The sequence below is a fragment of the Labrus mixtus genome, chromosome 3 (genome assembly GCF_963584025.1).
Source record: "Labrus mixtus chromosome 3, fLabMix1.1, whole genome shotgun sequence".
NCBI lineage: Eukaryota > Metazoa > Chordata > Actinopteri > Labriformes > Labridae > Labrus > Labrus mixtus.
The window spans coordinates 25,220,630-25,246,854 of NC_083614.1; the positions used below are offsets into that span (position 1 = coordinate 25,220,630).

The 26,225-nt window shown below is 39.4% G+C and overlaps 1 protein-coding gene across 1 annotated transcript; it reads left to right on the forward strand.

Annotated features, from left to right (window-relative positions):
- The first annotated feature begins 497 nt into the window (after nt 1-497).
- LOC132968251 (cytosolic phospholipase A2-like) lies at nt 498-25,657 on the forward strand. Its single transcript, XM_061034190.1, has 19 exons — nt 498-853; nt 2,328-2,443; nt 4,744-4,825; nt 5,152-5,300; nt 5,679-5,792; nt 7,596-7,633; nt 8,155-8,299; nt 10,674-10,810; nt 11,244-11,466; nt 11,715-11,829; nt 14,775-14,912; nt 15,003-15,092; nt 16,463-16,528; nt 17,273-17,403; nt 18,124-18,235; nt 20,022-20,206; nt 20,571-20,760; nt 21,853-22,010; nt 23,154-25,657. The coding sequence occupies exons 2-19, from the start codon at nt 2,426-2,428 to the stop codon at nt 23,310-23,312; spliced, it is 2,250 nt and encodes a 749-aa protein (XP_060890173.1). The 5' UTR covers nt 498-853; nt 2,328-2,425; the 3' UTR covers nt 23,313-25,657.
- Nucleotides 25,658-26,225: the final 568 nt, after the last annotated feature.

The following is a 26,225-nucleotide window of genomic DNA, read 5'->3' on the forward strand; positions in this document are numbered from 1 at the left end:
ATGTAAAATATGTATTTGTCCTGTAAAATAAATTATTGCGACAAGAGGGAGACTTTTAGGCCTATATTTAATAATATTTAATAATTTTTATGTAATCATTGTTACAAAAATTACAACTTATAAAGGAGCAAACAAAGAATAGAGACATTGTGGTGGACATTCATTATAATGAAATCTTCTTAAGCCACGGCTCTTTGGAAAGTCTGAATCAATGCAACAGAAAAAAAAAATGAGTAGCTCTTCAGTATTTGAATGTAATTAGGGATGAAATATATATTTGAGAAATTCAACTTGTGTGAATCCCATCTATGAAACCCATTTTAACCTTTGCTTTAACCTTTGCTAACAAAAACGGCCAGACTTCCACATTAGGAGTATTTGACTAATATTCATATCTTCAGCGTCACCCCTGTGTCATCTCCGTAGACGCATCTCACAAATGTCGTTTATCGTGCCAACAAAGTCTTTCCGCGCCCTCGTGCGGACGCCGTTGCGCACTGGTGCGCAGTTGGAGAGCTGGAGAGCTACCGTCAGCCTCGGTTCAATCCGCTGAGTCAACATCTGACTCTTGTTCGGAGTTTCCGTCACTCACGTCTTCCTTTTCTGTTCGTTCACCTTTTCTTTTTAAACAAACGGCGATTTTTTTTCGTGGCTGTTTCTTGACTTTTTCTTCAAGTTAAGGTCGGCCAACGCAAGCTTGCGAGCCTCCCACAGACAGCCGGGTGTGCGTATCGTACATCTGCCGAGAAGAGGCACCTCCTCCAGCTTTAAGTCCGTCTGTGATGGAACGAAACTGTCGAGCACCATGACACGTTTTTCAGGATTTGTCAGTTGATAGCGCTCTCCGGTTATGGTATGTTTTCATTACTCTTTCCTTTTTTCTTTTGCAAAAGAATTGAACAAGTATTCAGGGAGGAAGGCCTGCTCGTGTTCGTGCAGCGTTCCGCGAGCTGTTCACTTTTTGCAACTTGAGAGGATAAGGAAACTGAGGACGCGCTAACAGACGTAGCACTTAAATCAATTCAGTATACCGTAAACTCTAAATGCTGCAGATCAGAGCGAACAGATGCAGAAAGTTAGCGACCAGAGTGTTTGTATTCTAGAAGGATTACTTTATCTCCTATTAGAATATAATATAATGTTCTATGTTTGCATCGTTACAAAAAAAGTTTAGATAAACATCTCTCCAAAATAACATTTAAAATCATTGGTTGTTGCAAACTGAGAAGTGACTGAGAAGACTGCCCAGTTTAAAATTTAAAAATCAAGAAAAACCTGTTTTTATAGTGGCCCAATAACAAGTTTGAATGAAGCTTATAATCCATACAAGTGTTACAATGTAATGAATATCCCACGTATTCCCTTTTGGACTATGCTAAGTGATATAAAGATGAATGTGAAAAGTAAAGAGATTTTTCCTTTTGACTAAGATAAGATGAAGCTGCATGAGACATAGAGCTGACTCCATGCTTTTGAAAGATTGAACTACTGCCGCTGCTTTGCATTGTGGCTGCTTGCTGTGTTCCTCTGGAACATTGTGTGTCCTCATATGAAAATGAAGAGTTGTTAAGTCTTTGAGTTATGTTGGCACACACGCAGGACTCAGCAGCCTGCCCTGCATGCTCCCATTGTACGCTGCAGAACCAGGGCAGATTGAACTGGCAACTTTGAAAAGTTGGACCAGTGATGCAAACTACGTGACTGGTGCTGTGAACACACAGACTCTCTACGTGCTCCTGGTCCCCTCAGTAATGATACGCTTTGGTGAACAGCTGAGAAAAGGCTCACTGACCTTGATATGCTATCAGCAGCGAACACATACACCGGCTCACACAGACAAACTCTTCATGTAAATTCCTTATCAACACACAGAAGAAGTCTAAATGTGTCTAAAAGAGAATCACCATCTCCTCTGCAAATGCACATATACATCAAAATGTACTGTATGTCTGACACACATAACCTTTAATTAGACATATCTTCTTGTATCTTTTCTCTCTCACCTCCTCTACATATGCAAATGATCAGATAACAATCTCACACGTAAATAGTCACTAGTGGCCAAGTCTTAATCACATGGGTTTTGTGGCTTAGCATACTTCCCTTTGCCCCATGTGAAGGTGCAAAAGGCTTCAATATTTATTTTAAAGAAATTATCCATGTAACAAGCCTTGTTGTAGACAGAAAGATATCATGCTAAATGTAACCAATAGATCCTCATCGGAAGATTTGCACGTCATCCACTTGATAAAGAGTTTTATCTGTGTTCTATAGCCATTTTGTCTGCATTTGCACTGATAATAAAATGTGTTTGTTTCAACTTTCAGATGCCAAATGCTGCAGATCGTCACTGAGATTTTCTTTTGAGTAAAAGTTGAAATCTCAACAATAGCCTTCTTGAGCATAACTCATCCGACCTCACACGATGGCTTCCAATATAATTGTGAGTATATGACATAGGTGTTGTTTCCTGTATGCCCTTTAAAAACTAACAAGGTTTAAAAGCACAAAAGACTCCATGTTTAAGTCATAAGGCAAATCATTCCATTGCATGCCTTATTGCTTATTGGCTTTTAAAATAAACTTTTTTTCCTTCTTAATGCACATTAGCAAAAAAAAATGAATGCAACAAACAGCTCAACAGCAAGCCACCTTCATAAGAACACTGTCTTTACAGACTGGAGTCAATGTGGGTTGTCTTAAGCAGCACAGATAAGCAATAGATATTCAGTGTGATAGCAGCATTCTTAGCCCTGTATCACAGTTTTGCATTTCGCAAAGTGTGTAAAAGAATTTGTGAAGGCGAAACTTCTCACACAACAGTCAGTCTTTTAAGGGACCTTGTGTCCCTCATACAAGTCCACACCTTAAAATTACGGGTAAAGTTAACAGATTTAAAAATTTCCGCATAAAAAAAGGCTTTATCACTCTCTCTAGGATTACACTCAAAGAAAACAACACTGCAAAAGAAGGCAAAACAACTTCTGTTCTAAATCCAACATGTGGATTAAGTGATGGGTATCGAGCGAGAGGGAACATTTTAGATTTATGACCGTCTAACCTGTCTGTATTTTGACTGCACATTCTTAAACATTGGAAAAATGAATCCATAAGCACAAACTTTGATCAGATGTATCTTATGATAGGTTACGCTACTAACAAGTATATGGTGTATTTTCATTGTGTGAATCAGGTACAAAAAACATCTTGCTTATCAGTTCCTACTGGTAGCTAAATGCAGTCACAGAAGAAACAATAAAGCAGAAATGAAATATTCCTCACAGTATTTTTGTAAAGATTACTTATCAGATACAGTGATAGAAAACAAACACCAGAGTCTGTGTGGAATGGTGTTTCATAGTAAGCCATACAGTTTTCAGTGTATTTTCAGTGTAAATAAAGGTTGGGTACATTTGTGCTTGGTGCCATGAGTGGCAAGGACAAGTTAATATTGTTCAGCTTGAGAAGATATTCACATTATGCTGTCTTGCAGAAGCCTATCAGCATTGAGATACTCCTGATATTGCATCAGGAATAGTGGAATAAAAAAGTGGATGTGAACAAAAACAAGCTGTTTAAAGGGGCTAAATGTAACTTTCAAAAATACTGCGTTTGCAGTGATACCGCATGGTCGTTAGGCAAACTGCACCAGTAACCTGTTACTCGCTCTCCCTCGCGTGCACGTCATACGTGCTCGTACGTACACAAACAAGCATCATCATCGGCCGAGAAACACTGGATATTAACCGACATAATGTTCACAGAGGAGATAAGTGGTCATACACATGTGAAAGTCTGTGAAGGAGTCTGTGTGTCTGTATTCATTCTCCATCCTACAAATGACAGGCAGGCACTGGCTGAGAGCGGGAGTGTGTGATGAGTTTGTCCGCCTTTGGGAGCTCTAAGGGCGGATAGAAGTGTGTGGAAGACGACCTCTGGCTGTGTCGGGAGTGTGTGATGAGTTTGTACTGTTGATCTCTGTAAGCAGAGCAGAGTGAGGAGGACACTGAGAACGTGCATAAAATGACACTTCCTGGAGCTTTTGCGGAAAATACAACCCGGGGAACTTTTTATGCAGGCAACACAGATAGACAGTGAACATCTACTTTTTCACATCAGTTAACCGTTCGCTTATTAATGGGCGATAAAAAACGATTTATACATGTAAAAAGTTACATATAGCCCATTTAAAATTAGTTTTCATGGTGTATCATAAATAATTGAAGTACAATACAAAATTGTATTTGAGATGTTCTCATGTTTTGTAGTCCATTTGTAGTCCTTACCAATATTAAGTGTTGTCTACTAAAGTAGCTGCTTCCTCACTACCTTTAGTTTCCTTCTTCACGTGCTGTATTTCTGTTGTGAATGTTCCTGTTGTTGTAAACGAGTACCAATTATTAAAACTTCTACCAAACGCGGGCGTGACACTGCACGTTTGAAAAATAACTGAAGTGTCCTTTGGAGTTCAAATGCAAAGAGGTAATTGTTCACAGTAAAAAAAAAAGAGAAGCTAAATAGGAAGTGAACTAGCATTAACCTGTTAAAAAATCTAGATGCTCTGCTCGATAGACATTGAATGTGCAGTGAACCTTCTTATATCACATATTACAATCAATTTGCTCTTGCATAATAGGGTATGCGCAAACTAAACTGTGTGATTTCTACCTGTCTCCCTTGTTATCATAGTGGTTTAGGTGACTTTCCCACGTAAGGCTGAACTACATGAATGTTGTTTTGCAGGTGGAACAGCAGTTTTCTCACACATTTACCGTGACTGTGGTTCGAGCTGAGAGTGTCACCAAAGGCGCGCTTGGTGATCTCTGTGAGTTCAACTACCTTTTCTTTTTTGATTTTCTTCTTCTCATGTCTTTCTAGCACATTTTACTACAAGACGTTCCGAACATGCTGCATGTTGCTACATGTCGGTGCTTCTGCTCGTTTCACTGGAAATGTTTCTATGTTGAGGAAACGCTACCAAAACTAATTTTAGATTGGGATCAAATTCCACAGAAATAAGTTTTGTTTGGTGTTTTGGCCAGACTAAAAATATTTTTTATGCTGTGAAGGGAGATTATTTTTCTGTGTGTATCCCTGTCTTGCCATTAAGAGACAATTTTGTGTGTGTGTTTTTTGTGTATATACCCACAGTGGACACTCCAGATCCATACGTGGAGCTGTTCATCCCAACTGCCCCAGAGAGCAGAAAGAGGACCAAGCACATAGACAACAACATCAATCCAAAATGGAACGAGACATTTCATTTCATCTTAGACCCAAACCAGCAAAATGTCCTAGAAGTAAGATCTGCATTTTTATTGTCTATAGCAATGTAGCTAGCTTAGGAAGACAACCAGGGAATTAATGGAGTTTAGCCTGGCAAAAATGAGATAGATAGCATCATCACAGGATCGAAAATTTTAACACTAAAGTAGTCTATGGTCATCTAAGAAAAAACAGCTTCACAAGATTTTTTTCTCTTTAGTTTAATTTGAACTCATGTTGCCACAATTTTCGTTCAGCCTCTTGCAAATCTTTGCTTGGAGTTTTTATGTTATCGCTCAACATGACCATTTTTTCTTTTTGCATCTGAGCTGAACGTAACATTCAAATGTTGCTAAGAAAGTTGATGTGTTGCTCTGAAAATGTTTTTAACTGCTTATGTTTATTTCCTTTAGTTAACATTAATGGACGCTAATTATGTGATGGATGAGACACTTGGGACAGCGTCTTATGACATCACCAAGCACGGTATAGGCCAGAAAATGACGGAGGCTTTCCTCATTGGCAAAGTAAGACATTTAACCTGAAGAGACTGTTTAGCTGTTTCATCGTTGTGGATCAGTGTCTAAATATTTAAGGGACTAAATGACTAATGAGCACGAAAAGGTTCTTAATGTTTCTAGGAGATTAAGACGGGATGCATTGTCTGTATTTGAATCTTTTGGCGCAAATGAGCCTTATAAACATACAGCTACTCAAATATGCCTGATCAAAAAAAAAGGCTTGAGTGTTGCTTTGATTTTATTACAGTATTATGGAAAGGATGGCTAAAGAGGTTAACCATTTTGTCAAAGTAAAATACTTTTCTTTTGACAAGAAACAGCTTTAGCACGGCTACCCTGAAAGCCACAAGACAGTAAGTGTATTTGTGTGTGACTTCGGTGTTTAAAATAGTTAGTTTGCTTCAGAAGCTTTATGATAGTAGTGTCGATAATAATGATAGAATATTTACTGCCTGTGTAGGGAGCCAAAGTGACAACAACAAGGCTTTTAGTCATTAATTTCAAAGTATTAAAGGTCCCATATTATGCTTTTTCTGGTTTTATATGCCCTTTAGTGTGTTTTCCAAGTGTCCTGTGCATGTTTAGGTACATCTATGTGCGAAAATTAAAAGTCCACAGAAACGCAGCTTCTCCTACGTCCTCCTGTTGGCTGTGGCATTAGCCGCATGTAACGCTCGGTTCTAGCCCCCCTCAATAAAAATTTGTCAGTCCGGCGTCATTGTCAGTGTGAGATCACTGATCGAAGCCCATTGGCTCGTTGTGGCAAGCCCTGCAGCTCATGTTGAAATTTCCGAGAAGCGTGCTGAGCAACTGACCAATAACGGCAGAGCGGATCGGCAGACCAATCAGAGCAGACTTGGCCCACGTGGGGTCTAACAGTGGGGGCTCAACAGAGTGCAGCTGGCGGACTCAGAGCGTAGAGGGAGCAAGGAGGAGCAGTACATGAAAACAGACACTTTTTTCGAACTTTAGCTATTGTGAATGTACAAAAGTAGATACATAGATTAAATATACAAACCCCCAAAAGGGCAGAATATGGGCTCTTTAAGTGGTTAATTTAATTTCAGTGAAAAGAGTTGCACTTGCTTAAAAAGCTATTTTGCAAATAGTTGTCAATTATATTATTTTCCTTTTCAAAGCATACGATTTGTTTGTTAAACTTGTTTGTGATACTGTGATATTAAAGTGTTAATACATATAACATGTAATTACAAAAGTAATAACTAGGTGATGGCTTGATAACAATAAATAACAATCAGCAATTAAACATTTTAAATGGTGGTTATAAATGACATAAATATGTTTTAATGCTTCAAAGATGATAAATAAAGTAGCAACCAATGATTTGCTTATGCTTAACTAATGTTTCATAGTGTGTAGGTATTATAAAGTGTTACTGTTTAATCTCATATTACCGTGAAAATAAATAGAAACAGGTGGTTTTGCATTCTTAAGCACTGATTCATGGTCTTTACACAGAATTTATCAGAAGTGTGTCCCAGGTAAGAAGTACAGTATTTCCTACTAAATTCCATACTAAAGGGAATGTTTGAAACATAAGAGTCGGAGTTTGGTGTTACCAAAGTATCACCGTGTATTACCAAATAGTTTAATTTCTTCAAATTCCCTACTATGACCCTAAGTACAATTTTACCCAGATATTCACAATGTTATTATGAAGCCTTACCTAGTGAATCATTTGGTTATTACCTTTTTATTAACCCTATTACCCAACCCAACTGTGCTGTAATATAAAGTGCTACCCAATTACCAATCCAATTATAACCAAGCATTCATTGTGTTTCACAGGCAACTAAAGTATACTTAGAGATGTCCTTGGAGATTTGGTACGTATTCTATGTTCCAGTTATTTTGTTTTAATGCTGTAGTTATTTTGGGCACTGTGATTACTTAATGGCCCTCACATGAAGAGGCATTATTGCTAGAAATATGATTGACGGCTTTTTTATAAATCAGTGACGGGTTCAGAAATACACAAGAATGTAAGAATACAAAGGAATTTCACTGCAGCGACAGAGAAACTAAAATTAGAACTTAACCAACATGACTCAGTAACAACTGGATACCTGTGAAGCTAGTAATGGGTTAACATGCATCTCAATTCCTGTAGCATCACTGTACAGGCGTTCGTGAGAGGGTTTGGAAAGCCATACATTTTTCAGGGTTTAGTAATTCTGAGATGATGAGTAGAAAAGGGCGAGAGACCACCCAGAGGCAGATTTCCCCTGACCTAAAGACAAGTTTCAACATCATCAGTAGTATTCTGAAGAACTTTTAAATCATCAGTAATTATTTTTCATACTGCCATCCGATGTTCATTTTCACCTTACTTCCATTATTTCTGCAGCACCAACCTGGACCTGCGGTTCAGCCTGGCCCTGTGTGACAAAGAGAAGCAGTTCAGACAGACCCGCAGAGAAAGAGTGATGCTGGGCATCAAGAAGCTGCTAGACATGGAGAAGCCTCGTTTCCTCCCCTGCTCTCCAGAGGAGGTAGGGACAAAGCAAAAAACATTTTTTTTAGATGTAACATGTAAACTGGTAAATAATAAAAAAATAACTATTTTCAGACATTAGTCTCAATCAGTGAGGCTAAAACTTAGTGTTTAAGTGCTCATTACACCATCTGTGAAAACGTCAGTGCTTAATGCTGTGCTATAGAGCCAGTTTAGTAGATCAATACCACTTCCATTTCTTTACGTCATAAGCCGTTTTCACATATGCACTCTGGATAATATCTAGATATTTACAGGAGGACTTCTCCGGAGATTCTCCCGACCTAGTCGTTCACATATGCTCCTCACAGCGGGGGACTATCCCTGTCAGAGGGGAGGGGGCTCGGGGGATTTCCTGAGGTAAGACGTAAAAAAACAACGCGGAAGTAGCGGCCGTAGCAACAGAGTCTGCTACACGATGCTATAATGCGAATATTTGCCTTTATATCAATGCTATGTGTAATCCAATGGAATGACAACGTCCACAAAAGAGAGGAGAACAACATACTGACGAACAGAAAACATAATGCAGCCGTTTAATTACGTGCACGGAGACCGTAGTGGTCGCGTGCAGACACTTTATGCAGTCACTGTATATAAACGTCATTCTCCGGAGTATATGCTGCCGCGTTCAGACATCAGCTCACTCGGATTTTCTGAGGAAAAAATAAAAGGGGTCTGGCCGTGAAACTCCGGGTAAAGTCCGTGGGAAAAATGCGGCTGTTTGCATTCACACATAGCCTAAAGCCCCTCCGGGTAGGCAAATCTCCAGAGTTTTTCCAGGAGATTTCTGTATGTGTGAAAAGGGTTATATATACAGTTACTGCAGCAGCTTATAACTAAACTGTCCTGCTACCACAAAGACTGGAGTCAGGGTAAAACAGATTTGTCTGAAGGTAACACAGTTCAACTCACACTTCATAAAACTCACAAATAAACATGTTAAATGTTGTTGTTTTTTTAATCCTGCACAGATAATTAAAAGTGTTTTGAGTATAAAGCAACAGCAATATTTGCAGAAAGTAGCCTAGCAAAAACAGCTACTCTGGCTCTGTCTTACAGAAGCAAATTATCATCACCAGCACTTTTACAGCTGAATTATTTGGGTAATGTTTGTTGCACATGGATGGAAACTGTTGATATTTACTAATGAGACATGTTCCCAAAGACAGAGTTAGTCTAGCCTTTTCACCATGTTCCTAACTTCAAGCTAGCTATGCTAACAATTTTCTGGCTGTAGCCTAACTTAGAATCCATAAAGGTATATCTTCTCTCTTGCTCTCAGCGAAAAGACAAATCAATGCATTTCCCAAACTATTCCTCAAATAGTAGAGTCAAGATGTTAAAGTAAAACCAACCTAAGTTCATAAGTATATCTTGGGCAATTTTGTTTTAGCATAGCAGCTAACAGAAGCTGTCAGTGCACTACTCACTCTTTTGCCTCTAGCATGCTGCAACATCGCTCACCTGTAAGCTAAGTTTACATTTGCTGAAACTGCTATAAATGCTGGAGCATTTCAAAACCTTCCACCCAAGCATCTATGTCTGGGTTTGGGGATTTTATTACTGCAGGCACTGGGAGCTAATATTATTGCTCTATACTCTTTACTGGGCTAAACTTGGTGTTAAGAGGTCAGTTCATAGCCCAGTTAGTCTTATTTTATACATCAAAATTCTCTCTCTAGCATTAACTAGTGAAGATAATAAAGATGAAAGGAAAATCATGCAAATCTTTGTGGTCTGTAATTTAACCAGAATTGCAGCTGGCTTGCTGACTTGCTAAACTTAAACCTGTGATGTCCTTTTCTCACACGTTATGTTCTCGGCTCAAACTAACACTTCAACCTTTCTCAGAATGGAAAGGAAACCATACCATACACCCCCACCCCCCCCCCCCCCCCCCCACCCTCGTGCTGAGGGAGCAGAAGTTAATTTTCTCACTTGTGGGGTTTTTGGGTTTGTCGTCATCGGGTCTGGCTGTAATCTTCAGCCAGGCCTGCTCATGTCTTCAACATGTACAGGAAGCTCCAGAGGAATGAGATAACCAGCTGCTGCTTTCCACTATTCTTCAACATCCCTCAGCACCAAACTCAGCTCGACTCTTATGGAAATCTATCTGTCAGAATACTTCGAACTGACCATGAGATACACACAGGCTGCACAGAGGAAGCAGTGTTGCGCAATGAGAATTATGAAATAGTTGAAAATTGTTTAAAAGACATTACGCACTTTGCATTGGCACAATCACTGTACAGAGTCTCAAAAGGGAACTTACTTACTTTGTGATCCTTTAAGCTGTGTAGTAGGCCTATTAGATGATGCAATTAAGCATGCCTTTGTTGTCTGTCTTTTTCTGTTCGTGTTCATTACAGGTACCAGTGATCGCCATTGCAGGCTCAGGAGGAGGTTTCCGTGCCATGGTAGGCTTCTCAGGTGTGATGAAAGCATTGTTTGACTCCGGGGTACTGGATTGTGCCACATATATCGCAGGACTCTCTGGGTCAACATGGTCAGTCTCCCCTTTCTTTTACACCTTTTATTTCCCTTCCTCTTTAACTCCCTAGTACTCCTTTTCTATTTGCGTCTCTCTCTTTTTTGTTACTGCTATTTGTTTGTGTTATCTTTCTTTTTGACTGACTCACATTTTGCCTCCTCCCCTCTATGGGAAACCTTCCTGCCTTCCTTTGCTGGTATGAAACTTTTATCAAGTGAGCCTCTCTGATTTATTTGGATCTCCATCTTCATGTTTGTCAAATGACCTTCCAGATTTAAATTCCTTACAAGTACAGTACCTCCTGAGTAAACCCTGCAAAGAGCAGAAGGATATTTATTTATCACTTATTGACTGTTCATACAAATTTATTGACTGATCAAACATTTAACATAGCACTGATATTGTTGCATAACAAGTTATTTTTTTAACATTTTTCTTCCCCCTGCAGGTACATGGCCTCTCTCTACTCCCACCCAGACTTTCCCAATAAGGGCCCAAACGATATCAATCAGGAACTGATGAACAGAGTTAGCAGCAACCCACTAAGGCTGTTGCTGCCTCAACACATAACCAACTACATCCAGGCCCTCTGGACCAAAAAGGCCACAGGGCAGCCTGTAACCTTTACAGATATCTTCGGTATGCTCATAGGAGAGACGCTTATTCCTGCGGTAAGAAACAACTAACATCTGTTTGCTTTAACTTTGGCTGAACTCCTTATTGTTTGCCCCCCTTTTGCAGTCAACACTCTAACTCTTTTCTTGAGTTAATGTTTTTTTTATATCCTTTCTTTACTTTCATGAACCAACATCCTTCCCCAGCCTTATTTAGACTTTTTATTTTGCACTGCATTTATTCCCCCTTTTTTTTTCACATTACTTCTACATTGTATTTCAAAGAATTTGTTCTCTCCTTACAGAGGATGGGCATCAAGCTGAGCAGCATACAGGAGAAAGTTAACCAGGGCCAGAGTCCTCTTCCTCTCTTCACATGCCTGCACGTCAAGCCAGATGTTTCTGAGCTCATGTTTGCAGGTAAATAAGTGTCTCTTGGAGGGATCTGCACGTGCATTCATTTTAATTGTAAGGGTTGTCATCTTGGTCATTAACAGAAATGTTTTGCATATCTTATGCTTTACTAGAGATCATCAGATGATGACGTGCATACGGACAGTAAGGTGTTATCTTACCGTATCGTATTTTGCCTCATGCAAAATCCCCCAGTGATACTTATTTCCTTATAATACTGCTCTACCACCATAAAGAGGACGTGTCATGAAGTCGTGGGCTGTCAACGAGTGACCGCTACGCAGATAGCAACAACTCAACATGAAGGAACTAAGTAGTGTGCATAAGGTCATGATAGAGTCTGGGTTAGTTCCATGTTGAGTACTACTTCCTCATACTCAATGTTACCCACACGACAGCTGTAGACAACGTGTCAGTTGAACAGACCTCTGAAAGGAAAGTGCAATAAAGGAACGTCAGAAATCTCCAGTCATGTCAAACAAGTTGGAGAGTATTGATTGGCTTTCAACCAAACATCTTTTGTAATTGTAGTGGGACACCGATGAGAGAATGAGTAAGCACTATTCTGTAAACAAACAAAGAAAAGACAAAAATAAAGACTTGACTCATCATGGTAACTGCCATTCCGATAAATCTTTATATCCTCATTCATTGGATGACACTGCAAACTCTACTTGTTCCTGTTGCTAACCTAAGGAAAACGTTGCAGTTTACATATAGAAATAAGATGTTGTTGAAATGTTGATGTTTTGCTGTGACTGTATTGATGTTCCTTGATTTCCCCCTTTTTCAGAGCGCTATTCAGCAACAGCGCCATAACGAAGCTCCGCTGCCGTTACGTCTTTGTACATTCATATTGATTCTTAAACTGGTGTAATATTGGTGTCCCAGTGGGTAGAAACACATTGCGTTTCAGAAGCGCAAGAAAGTATGGCGTGTAAACAAACAGTGGGAGCTCCACATCCACACACAGTCAGACATGCACACACACACACACACACACACACACACACACACACACACCATATGACATGCTCACACACACACAGTCAGACATGCACACACACACAGTCAGACATGCACACACACACGCACACACACACACACACACACACACACACACACACACACACACACACACACACACACACAAACACACACACACACAAACACACACACACACACACACACACACACACACACCATATGACATGCTCACACACACACAGTCAGACATGCACACACACACGCACACACACACACACACAGCATATGACATGCTCACACACACAGTCAGACATGCACACACACACACACACACACACACACACACAGTCAGACATGCTCACACACACACACACACACACACGCACACACACACACACACAGCATATGACATGCTCACACACACACAGTCAGACATGCACACATACAAACACACACACACACACACACACACACACACACACACACACACACACCATATGACATGCTCACACACACACACAGTCAGACATGCACACACACACACACACACACACACACACACACACAGTGTAGTTCTCCCCCACTGGCTTCACTGATCCTGTCTCACCCCTGTAAGGCCTCTGTTACCGCCTCTGCTGCCGGCACGTATAACTTCATCCCCCCATTGTTCCTCCACGACATTCATAGTAATGGTGAAATGTCATAGGTGCGTAAATGTAGCGCCATGAACTTGCGATCAGTAGAGCTCAAGCTTAAGGTAGTGGACACGATTTTTAACTGTTTGTTTCAGATCATGAAAAAAAAATTCAACCATTACAAAAAAGTTTTTGGGAAACGTACGGAGACGGAAAGATAAAAGTAACAACGAAACTTACGGTTTCTTATTGTAAAAAAAAAAAAATCTGTCTATTAACATATCTCGACCATTCTCAACAAATGTTACGTCAAGACACTTTGTACAAAAGCAGGTCTAGACTGCACTCTTTGTTATAGTATTCACAGGATCCCAACATTCATCCACCATGAGCAAAGCACTTGGCAACATTTAGTTATTAACACTGACAAGGGGAAACTTCCTTTAAAAACAATCTCTGGCAGGGACTCCAAAACAACAGAGAGCTTGTCACGACACAATAACAGCAGCTGTCAGAAGTTACCATGAGCATGCGTGTTTTCATATTTGGTTTTGGAAGATTTTGTGCTGTGTCACTTGACAAACATAAGGCAGAAGCGAGCGTCATTATACATCTAGAATTACACTTAGTTTTCTTGTGTTATTCCAACTATGACAGCTGAACTTTAAGAACGGAACTTCAAAAGCTAAACACCCAAGTGAAAAGTCATTTAAAGTTGAACTTCACTAGACAAAGCCTGATCTTCAGTTTTCTTCTTGTCTCTCCTCTTTTCCAAAATTCAAAGACTCTGTCAAATGGAAGCTTAAGTTCGGTTTAACTCTTGGCTAAAGTTACTGTCGTTTGACCACTTATATTGCTGTTGAAATAAACTTGAAACAGTTGGGGCTCATGTCGTTTCACCTTTTGCTTACTCTGTTTTAGACTTAAGCCAATGTTCCTCCTCTCCTACATTTAAAGTCTTACATATGCAGCACATTTTGCATTGTTGTCACTAAATCCTGAAAAAGAGGTGTTAACTGTTTTTAATTTAGAATTCCTGAAGATAGTTTGCTACCCTAAACTTGCCTTAACTGGGTTTTATCAACCCAGTTAAGGCAGTAGCTCAGTCTGTAGGGACTTGGTTTGGGAACCGGAGGGTCGCTGGTTCAAATCTGGAAATTGGTCTGGTAGCTGGAGAGGTGCCAGATCACTTCCTGAGTACTGCACATGTGCCCATTGTATCCATACACCGAGCACACAGAGTGGTCGGTGACAGTATACCTGATCGCTACAGGGATCATATTATCTCCCCAAATGTGTTACATTTTTGGTCTGGTTTCACCCCTGCAGACTGGGTGGAGTTCAGCCCGTATGAAATCGGTATGGCGAAGTATGGCACCTTCATGACCCCGGACATGTTCGGAAGCAAGTTCTTCATGGGAACTGTTGTCAGGAAATATGAGGAAAACCCTCTACATTTTCTCATGGGTGAGACAGATGACTTTGAAACAAAGCATTCTAACCATTTTATATGAGTAATCCTACAAACAGCATGTTTTTTTCCACCCACTGTGTCAGGTGTGTGGGGCAGCGCTTTCTCCATCTTGTTCAACAGAGTCCTAGGGGTCAAAGACACAGTTGGTGGCAGCACCATGGAAGAGGAGCTAGGTAACATTTCTCTCTTCCTCCTTCTGTTTGTTGTTTAGTTTTGCTGACAGAAATAAATGGTGATTTTTTTTTTTGGCTGATGATTCAACGAAAGAAAGTTCTGAAAACTGTTCTTTGCAGGTATAATTAGATACCTTAGTTTGTTTAGAACAGCACAGTAAAGGAACAATCTGCAGTCTATTGAAACTCTATCCTGCTGTCATCTTTATTAGCAGATAAAGTTTCTCAGTATTATAATTATCTTCTTTTTGTGTTGAATCTATTTTAAAGGTGCACTATGGAGTTTTGGTGGTGAAATTTGAAAGCCGGAGAAGTGAAACAATTCTATGCTATATTTTCTGAACTAAATACACAAACTTTATTCAAATGAAAGAATGGGTCCCTTGAACACTGTTTGGAGCTAAAAGCCACCAGGAGAGTTACGGTTTCACTCTTGCAGGCCCACCACCATAACTTCTTGTATAGCATTTTATTTTCACACAGTTCCAGGGACCAAATTTTCCTCTGAGGACAGATTGTGTATAGAGTTATGAACATGTAGCACAGAATCTGTACATTTCTCCAACTTTCACATTTCTCGACCAAAACTACATAACCAAGATTCACATGGTTGCTGTAAATAGTATTTTAGTTGATCTAACATTATTTACATCACATGTTATTGTGGATAATAGATCTTTAAATTGAGAATCTTAAATAACTTTAACACAATGTGAAATATTCTACTTTGGCATAGGCCCTTAATACAAGTGGATGAGGGTGTTCGTTTTCAGCTAATGCCTTTGCCTTTTGTCTGTATAGATCTACTGATAAAGTAACTTTCGTGGTACACCCTTACACTGAAACTGACACTCAGCCGTGTCTGGAAACTCATTGTCTGTCTTGCATTTGGATCTTGGTCTTGCGCCAAAATAAATTTCACACACTTAAACACATGCAGGTTTCCTCACACCTTTAAATATATCTAACCTTGAATTACCTCAAGAGCATTGACATTGAGTGTATTTGAATGATGTTGCCACAACAGTGGGAAGGTGTCTGCTTCCTGTGGATTCTTAGGGCCGCTCATCGGAGGTTTGTTTTTGGTTGAATGCATTTGTTTGGGGTGACCTTTGAGCACTCAGACACACTCTGACAATGCATTGATTGTACTTAAGTGCTAAGAACCTTTCCACCCACTTTAAGAATGCATGACTATCAGGTGTATTGCATTCAATAACTTATCTTTTTATAGAGCTTAACAATAGACAGTGAATTTGATAATGTCACATAACTAAGACAAGATGAAATGTTTATTTTGGTCTAAATGAGGATAACAAGCCGAATGTGAAGTTGGAACCCGATGAATGAAGCTGTCTTTTGTCTTACAGAGCAGATCAAACCTCAGCACATCGTGGGAGAAGACAGTATGGACAATGACGATGAGCCACGTAAAGGTGAGCTGGGAAAGTGATTCATACGAGAAGCTTGCAGTAAGTGACATCTTTCTCTGCTGTGTCACGTTATTTGTCGTGGTGCAATAGAGATGTGTGACTGAACACTTTGACACATTACAGGGTTATGGGAAAGGTTCACACCTTTACACATTTTTGTGGTAATGTTGTAATTTTCATCTGTATACGTGACACAGCTACATCAGGACAGCCACAGTGGTTAGTGTCAGGGAAAAGTGCTGAAATATCAGGCTTTTACTTTTATCTCTTTTCTCTGTAGACACACAACTGTGTCTTAGAATTTGTAGTGTTTGTTTGTTTAATCCCATTTAAAATGAATTCTAAAAAGAAAGAAAGAAAGCGATAGACTAAGTGAAAGAGAGGGGAAGGAGGAGTGAGAAACAGACTTGGCCTGGTCTTTGCACGGAGGGCATTGTAAAAATACATCTATGCTCTTGAACTATTTTTGCACTTCACACCAATATTTCTAGTCTAGTTCATTTTGAATCCAGTTTTTGTTCAAACTTCTCACGGCATCTTTGAAGCGCCTGAAAACGTTTTCTTTCTTTTTTTGTGGTGTAATCCAGAGCTCTATTATTTTCTATGCATTTGTATTTAAGGCTTTAAAGTTGGGTTTAGTTGCAGTTTTGTTTTCTAGCTTTATCGCAGAGAATAATTTATTTTCCCGAGTTAATCTTTTGTCAGAGCATTTAGATCCATTTTCTTGTATTTTTTTATGTGGTTCAGGTGGAACAGAGAACCAGGAGGCAGAAGACGAGTACAATCGCACCGCTCAGGCCAGCTGGGTTCAACGGATGTTCACATCACTTTTCAGCGATTCATCCTTATTCAACACAAGAGAGGGCCGAGCCGGGAAGGTACCTGAAAATGTTGATTCACCAGAAACCATCAAATTTACAGTTTACTATTTATTCATTCCCATGAGATGTGCTATCTTGTTTTCAAGGGGGTATGAACAGACAACACATTTACAACCTGACATCAAAACTGAGAACATTAAGGGATGCTGGTAGCCCAGTGGTTATCCCGCTCCATTGAAGGAGGCTATAGTCCTCCAAGAGGGCCGCCCAGGTTCAAATTCGACCTGAGGCTCCCTTCCTGCATGTCATTCCCCACTCTCTCTACCACCCTGAATTCTGACTCCATCCACTGCCCTGTCTCTAAATAAAGGCATGAAAATCCCAAAAATAAATCTTAAAAAAAAACTGACATGAAATAAACAACGGGGAAAAAACACATTAAGAAATTGTTATCAAGCACCACAGGTGAAGAAAACCTTACAACCCTGAGATGTTTTTAGTGGCCAGTAATACATAAAGAAAAGAATAAAATACAATCAGATGTAACATAACTATTAGCAAAATTGTGACAGTGTTAGAGAATTCTGTCTCAAAGTAAGATGAGAAGGATCTAATATGAAAAGGTAAAGTGTTCCAACAACCGGGAGTTTTGGTTTGAAAAGTTGCACTTAATATTAAACACCTCATTTTTTTGTTCTGCATACTTGTTTCATGTTTCTACGTTCAGTTTCACAGCAACCTGCTTCTTTTTCCTGACCCATCTCACTTTATCACCAGGTGCATAATTTCATGCTGGGTCTGAACCTGAACACCAGCATGCTGTTCTCTCCCTTCAGTGAGGTCGCATCAAACGCTACTATACCTGAAGAGGAGGTGGATGCTGTCACAGGTAAATAGGAAAAAAATATTTGACTATACATGTGAATATACAAATTTTTCCTATTACCTACAGTTTTGATTCTCCAAATGATTTAAAGAATGTGGCAGTGTTTGGGAACAGTATACAGACACATTAGGGATGTTGAGAAAAGAAGAGATACTGGTTGCTCAATATGGTCAAAAAAAGATGAAAGAAATGTAAAAACGTGTTGAGTGCTCTTGGAAAATGGGGGAAATGTGATACACACAATATATAGGGTGGAATCCAGGCACTCCAGGCTTTAGGGATGTTATTTAAATTTGTAGAAATTAAATTAAAGGACATATTTAGGAAATTGCAAGATGCATTTGAACTTCATGTGCATTAGGCTGGAAATCGAGTTGCAATTCAACATGGTAATTTAGTAGAGTACAATATGTTTGAACCTAAATCATGTCATACTCTTTGCAAAACAGCAGTAAAAACTTAACCAACAATTGTTTTCCAGAAGCAACATTATTTTATATCTGTTTTCACTGCCACTTTGCTTGAATTTTGAATTTATTTATTTTAATACATTTAACATAATTTCAATACAAAGCATGAAACTGATGTGCTGCATAAAGAGTATATAGCTATTGCTAATTTCCAACTCGTGTCCCCAGTTGGGCCTTTGTGTAAACAAACAGATTAAAATGTACAACATTCGGTTACATAAAACCCCATAACACGATATGAGGATACATTAAAATACGTGTACAACAATACAAATGCTATAAACCAGTTTAAAGTAAAGTTTTAAGATACTAATTAAAAGTGGGTACAGCTCTGGCTTGCTTTGAGCATTTCACCTGTTTTGTAAAAGATTTGAAATCTGAGATTAATTTTAGTTCAGGTGGTAATGTGTTCCAGAGTTTACAGCCTTTAATGGAGAAGGCTGATTGACCAAACGTAGATCTACGATGTTGTATGCTACAGTTTCCATTCACAGTGCTTCTCGTTACCCTGTTTCCGTCCTGTCTTTGAACATATCTGGAGAGAGATTCAGGGGCCAGATTGTTGATACATTTAAAAACAAGTTTGAGGAAACATAAATGCATAAAGCTCTCAAAACTGAGTAGATTGCGCTAGTGAAACAAGCTGTGAACACAACGCTCGTATAAGGTTCCTATGGTGAATCTAGTGTTTATTATTTACACCTCTAGCAGACACTGAGTTGATTCCTTTGAGCTCTGGTTTGCTCTCCTCTAACTCCAAAGTGAAATCTTCAGTTCTTTAAGTGCAAAATGCTTCATTATGTTCAACAGCTAGTTGCAAACTGTGTCAGTCTGTTGTTGTTGATGTCTGCCCTTGCTAGAAACAAAGCTTGTAAGAGCAGTGAGATCCAGGGCAGTAAATTTGTGGGTTGAAGAACAGAAACAATGAGCTGAAAGGAGCCAAAATGCTCCTTAAAGCTTAAAGGAAGTGCAAACTTTTGTTTTACTTCTTTCTTGTCCCATTGCTACAAATGTCTATCACATTATATCAAGTCCCTTAATCCACTATCATTATCAACATATTGCTACGTGCAGCTTTTGAAAAGGGTTTTCAAAAACATTTATTAGGAACAGTGGGGTGGTACAATAACAAACGCACATCAGGTGTGGTTTCAACAGTAATATGCCACGCAGCCCTGCTTCCACAGAACATCGTGTTGTTGAGTCATTGCAGCGTTTGATCGGTCGGGTCAGTCATGTGGAACAATATTTGGCTGCAGACGAAATAAATATCTTAATCATGTTCGTGCGTCATTTCTTTTTTAATGTGATATTCTCAGACCCAGATGAGTTTGATCGTATTTACGAGCCTCTGGATGTGAAGAGTAAAAAAATTCATATAGTGGACAGCGGCTTGACGTACAACCTCCCCTACCCTCTCATCCTGCGGCCGCAGCGCACTGTCGACCTCATTATCTCCTTCGACTTTTCTGCACGACCCAGCGACTCCAGCCCCCCGTTCAAGGTCAGAGTCTTATTGTGTTTACTTTATTTCCTGAAACGGATCTGTGCTAATCAAAATTCTTATTGTTGATGAAAAACTACTAAATTAACCCAAACTAGATTGTCAAAAAACATCTTTGTTAAAGCTATGGTGAGGAGTTTTTACTGGTAAGGAAAAAGACTTAACATGAAATGTGATGCTTCTCTATGACTAATACAAGTTTAGCAGAGATATGATATACCACTTAGCCACAGGGGGCGCCAAAATCAACACTAACCTAATGTTGCGGTTTTTTTTTAAAATTAAAATTCAAAACTATTACAAACTTGGTGCAAATGACTTAACATGACTTCTCTTTCTTCTGATTTGTAAATGTTTGGTGCAGGAGCTCCTATTGGCTGAAAAGTGGGCCCGGATGAACAAACTTCCATTCCCAAAGATTGACCCCAAAGTCTTTGACCGCGAGGGCCTGAAGGAATGCTACGTCTTCAAGCCAAAAAAAGGAGAAAAGAACTGCCCGACTATCATCCACTTTGTCCTGGTCAACATCAACTTCAGGGATTTCAAGGCACCCGGTAAGTATGGGCATATGTAGAACGTGACATGGCATGTGTGACGAGGAAAATATGCCAAGGCTCCTTGTATAATTACTTTAATAGTAATAATTTACCATCATGGCACATGAGGTATCCCTTCCTCGAAATTGCACCCTGGAATTCAACCATATTCGGTCAACGGCCGACAGTTTTTTATGCTTACCCCAATAAAAAAGAAGGTCTCTGCTCACTGTGGGTTCATTTTCGAAATGGTTTGTCCGTCTCGAGCATACCTGTAGTTTTACAGAGCGTGAGTGTGTGTGCGGATGTGAACCACAGTGTGTTCAGTGTTTCATCAGCAGCTCGGCTGAGTTATGATTCCTTAAGGAGCCAGGAACGGGAAGGGAACCTCTCGCTCCAGTGGGAGAGAGCTCTATGTGTAAACAGGCCGTATATCTTGAGACATGCTAAGACACACTAACACCACATCTCTAACTCACCTCCTCCTCTGCCTCTTTACATTCAGTAGGTCATTTAGGAGGTCAACGGCCCACATATTTCCGCAGTCTGTTTATCTTTGTTACATAAGTAACTAGAACATCGGAAGGAAATTAAACCATAAATGGACTTCCTGTATGAGCTATACATTCTGCTATAGGGTGTGTTCACTCTATGTCCATTTGGTATCTCTGCATTTTCAAAACGAGAAACATCTGTTACATCTGTAGCTGTGCAATTAAATTAAATGAAGGTTCAAATAAAAAACAAAGTCCTGAAACAACTGATGATGAATCTGGTTAGAGTCGAGCAATATAATGCTCAGAACACTCCATCCTTCATTGTAACAGAAAGAAAAGGGTTTCTCATTTCAACAGTTTCATATGCTTATGGAGGCAGATATTAATTTTAATGAAAAACCTTGACAAGAAAGTAATGTCAGTCTATTAATTCATATTTATTTTTGTTTTTTTTAATCAAACAAAGAAGAAAAGGTTTTTCTGTTACCCGATGTTCCAGCCCCAAATCGACATGTATTCTCACTTCTCTTCACTAATATTAACTCTTGTATGTTGAGGTTTTTGTGAAATATACTCTTTATTTTACTGTATTTTCTGAATATTGTACTTACAGGTGTTCCCAGAGAGACAGAGAAGGAGAAGGAGCTGGCTGATTTCGACATCTTTGATGACCCAGAGAGCCCATTCTCCACTTTTAACTTCCAGTACCCCAACGAGGCCTTCACCAGACTCCATGACCTGATGGAGTTCAACACTCTCAACAACCTGGAGGTCAGTTCTGCCTCCAACAGGAAAAAACAATATTCCTATCCAACTGTTAACCCGTAATCATTTCCAGTGTGTCACATTGTTAACCTACCTTCATTCATGGTGGAAGTTTTGCATTTTTGCATCGTCATGTCACCACTAAAATATGAGTTTGTTGTGCAACATCAAACATTTTGAATGCCTAAAGCCCATCTAAGACCGGATGGAACGAGTCGAAACAAGCTTATATTAAAGGCGTGTGCCAGTGAGAGGTCAGACTGACTTTCACTCTGTCAATCTGAGTCACTTTCCTGTTGACTAACCGTTTACACGTGATGCAAGCCTTTTGATTTAACAGGAAGGCCAGCTTATCCAGATTTATATTCTCGGTAACGATCCTTTCTCAAATACCTCATGCAGCATCACTGAGGCGTGGGTACCCACATTCCGGCTTCATGTTTGGACAATTGTTCTAAATACAAACAAATCTGCCTGGCAACACAGATGTTTGGTAAATCATTCTGAATTGTTTGAACTCCACCACAGCAATACGAGGAAAGAAAATGTCAATACTGATCTCAGCTCGTTCAAAGCTCTGTCCTTTGTCTTTTTCAGCCATGCTGACTTTGAATACTTTGATCCAGAATGAAATATACAGACAACGTTGATGAACAGCGAAACGAAAATTCAAAGCCTCCAGTTGCAGCTTACTGACGACATGAGACATTTGACAATTGACAAATGACAGCAATCAGGACATAAAGTTGAGATGAAACTCCACTTTGTGAATATAGATAATGAGGTTAACTTGAATGAAACAGGGTAGGCAGGTGTGACATCAGTTGGTTTCAACATTGACCCAAACACTGACTTACGAACAGGCATGGGGAAAATTGTTGTTCATTTCTGCATGTATACAGCATATGTCTCCCTGCCAAATAAACCAGAGAAACATGTTTTTGTTAAACTAGATAAAACAAATGATTGTTAGTTCTATACTGCAAAAAGACTGGTTGATCAGTACCTGTAATTGTCATGCTATTAACGGGTCAGATCGCTTGGTTCAAGTCTCTGTTGTTCTATTATGACATGGGTTATGAACTGAACAGGTTCAAAATGCATTTTTAATTTCTTCTGCTCCTAAATCCCAATTTTTGTGGCCTGTAGGTGATCAAAGAAGCCATCAAGGACTGCATCGTGTCCCGGAAGGAGAATCCCTCATGCCACCGCCTTCCTTTCTCTCTCAGCGAGATCCCGAAAAAGAAGTTTGTCAACACAGATCCTCAAGTGAAACCCTGGAGCCACCTGGGAAATGACAAACAGTAGCTCGTTTCAAGACGTTGGATAAAGATGACATGAGGGGTTTTTGTACAATTTGTCTCCAAGTGAAGCATTTTCTTTTTGGAAAAGGCAATCCTGTTAACCTGTTATCTCTATACTTTTAATCATGTTTTGACATTTGAAAAGAACCTTGAGGTTTACTGGTTGAAGCCTTATGATTGCATTCATAAACAACACAGTAAGATTTGTTTTGATCTTGCTGCTGGGAGGTGCTGTTGGCATTAATTCTCCACAAACAGTGTGTGTCAGCGTTTCCTTGGCTGAAGAAAGGATGGCTGGATTATGAAATCTAACTTTTACTAATTTCTGCAGTGTGACTGGATTTTTACAGCGAGCATCCGAAACTTTAGGAGATCATTTCAAGTCATTCATTTTGTTATTGATATTGACGGGGGATGCTAAACCATGTGTTCTCTTATTTATACAGAAATGTCCACTGATAATGTGCTCCATCACTCTACTTTTTTATCACATTTCGTGTTTTTTCTATCACAGCTGCAACTTTCAGTTCAACTTTCAGCTGATGTTTGCATCGCTCCTATGACTCTTTATGCAGCCGTGTGTGTGCACTGTTGTACTTGTTTGCTAGCTGAACTCTTTCTATATTTAGTGTGCTTCTACACAACATGCAAATCAGTGTGTTTTTTTTTTTTCTCACTGGATGGCTCGTCTAAACATGTAATCCTCTTCGAAAACATGGAAGAGAAGCTAGTTACCGTTGGTTTTGTTTGATGGCAACTCCTAAACACACAGAGTGCACCCCCTCTGGATACCTCAAACATCCTAATATTGCTCACCCACCTGAAGGGAGGGAGCGCTCCCTGCTCCCCTGTAGGGCGTGTCTCATATTTAAGCCTCCATTTTGGAAAAACAAAACTTGATACCATAGAAACGGCTTGTCTCTCTCCATCAGGATAAAGGTGTGTTTATTTTCCTGACCATGTTGTTTCAGCCTGCCTTTAGATACCAGAAGAATCTGTTTTTCAAAGTCCATTTCCTCATCCAACAAACCCAAGAGCTCCTCGAATGCCCCCGCACAGTGAGGTGGGGCCTTGGTCAAAGTAAGGAGAGGATGGGTGGAGTGGTGGGTGCTGTTAAGAGACCCACTCACAGCTGAAAAAACGGCTCTCTGCGGCACTCAGTGGAATTTTACACACTACACCTACACCTGCAGCAGTAGAGGCCTGGAATCTGACACACTACACCTATACCTGCAGGGGCCCGAAGGCTGCATATACAGAGCAGTGGAATTTTACACTGAAGCATTTATATATATACCCCTATATGCTCAAGTGTCAGCACTGGATAATACTGAGGAGAAAAATGTGTTCTGCAGTCCTGCTGCAGAGATTCATGACGTGTCAGCTCCTGCATGTTTGTTAATTTTTTTGTAGTTAAATGCTTTTTAAATGTTTTTAAAAGAAAATCTTGAGGAATATTTTGATTTGCTTATTTCACATGATTACCACTCTGATATATCTCTACTACAGTTGATGTCTTGTACAGGGCTAAATTAGCCGCTGTTTCACAAACTCACAGCTAATGCAATCACTCGTCTATTTTCATCCGTCTTTCCAAACAGATAAAACGTAACTCGGTAAGAATCAAAAGTTTCAAATCAGGTTAAAAAAAAGAAAAATTAAAGGAAAAACTACAGCTCCCATGGAATTGTAGTTTATCCAAAAACCTGAAAAGGTTAAAGAGTTACTGTTAAAGTTTGATTTAAACAACAACAGAATTATGGAATAAACAATCATGTTAGATTCCCTTTTAATATTAAACGTTGGGCATGCAAGAGAGTTTCACACATCTATATTTACAACCTAGAAACAGCCAGGCTCAGCCTTTAAGCAAAGCTAACCAGATGTTGGCTGTAACCTGGTATGTTAAAGAATTTTTAACAAGAGATTTATGAGAGTGGTAGATGATTTATGATAGTCTTTCCTTAAAGGTCACTTTGATAAACCTTAACAAGCAAATTTCTAAAGCTGTTGAAATACTTCTTAAGACCAAACTGTATGAATAAAAAAAGCATTGTTTCTTTTATAAATACATCCTGTCATTTTCTCTGACCTGTCATGTTACACTTTTTTGTATTGTAGCCTTAGCATGATTAGAAATTTTATTTTCAGTATTTCTGTGCTTCATTTTCTGACCTTTGACGATGTTAACAAGTCAGATGCTACGTGGTCATTTTTAGGCAGCAGAGATATGCAGAGATAAACCAGTGATTATAAACTAACTGTTCATATTAAAACTGGCAAAAACATGACATACATACATAATGTTTATGTGTACTGTAAGAAGATAATAATAAAAGAGAGAATTTATCTTGTGTGTAATGTTCTCTGTTAAAATATCAAACACCCTTCCTTCACCCTCCCTGAAATAACACAGTAGCCGAGGGGGGAAAGTGTAGGGTCGCAGATCAGTTTCCTATTGATGGACTTACAGGATATGTCTGTGATGATATTTTCCTAACCGTTTGTAGATATTATTTGTAGGTTTTTAGTCTGTGTCGGACTCTAACTCTAACTAAAGCAGAGATGTGAAACTCCCGGCAGTCTGAATGATGGCCTGAAAAAATTCACAATGTGATACAGCTTTATGAATCAGCTTTATAGGAAACTGTCATACAGCCAGCTGCATAAACTGTAAACAATGAGTTCAAGACGCCAGCATGACTCCAACCAGTGGTTAAAGAAACTTTGTTTCTAGAGCCTCTTGCCAGAAGTTATCATATTAGGATGAAGGGGTGAAGCTTGAAAGTTTTCAAAGCTGTTAAGTCCTTATGCAAGGTTAATTCATTCGCTGGCTAATTCAATGTTTGGCTCGCTAAGCTAAGTAGCCAGGAAAGGTGAGCTCAGACTCTGGTACCTGTTAATAAGCTGCAGACAT

Excerpts from the sequence above, each read along its gene's own strand:
- LOC132968251 (XM_061034190.1), top strand. Across the intron at positions 11,830-14,774 it reads TTCTGAGCTCATGTTTGCAG|ACTGGGTGGAGTTCAGCCCG; the intron begins GTAAATAAGTGT and ends TCACCCCTGCAG. Across the intron at positions 18,236-20,021 it reads GGAGGTGGATGCTGTCACAG|ACCCAGATGAGTTTGATCGT; the intron begins GTAAATAGGAAA and ends TGATATTCTCAG.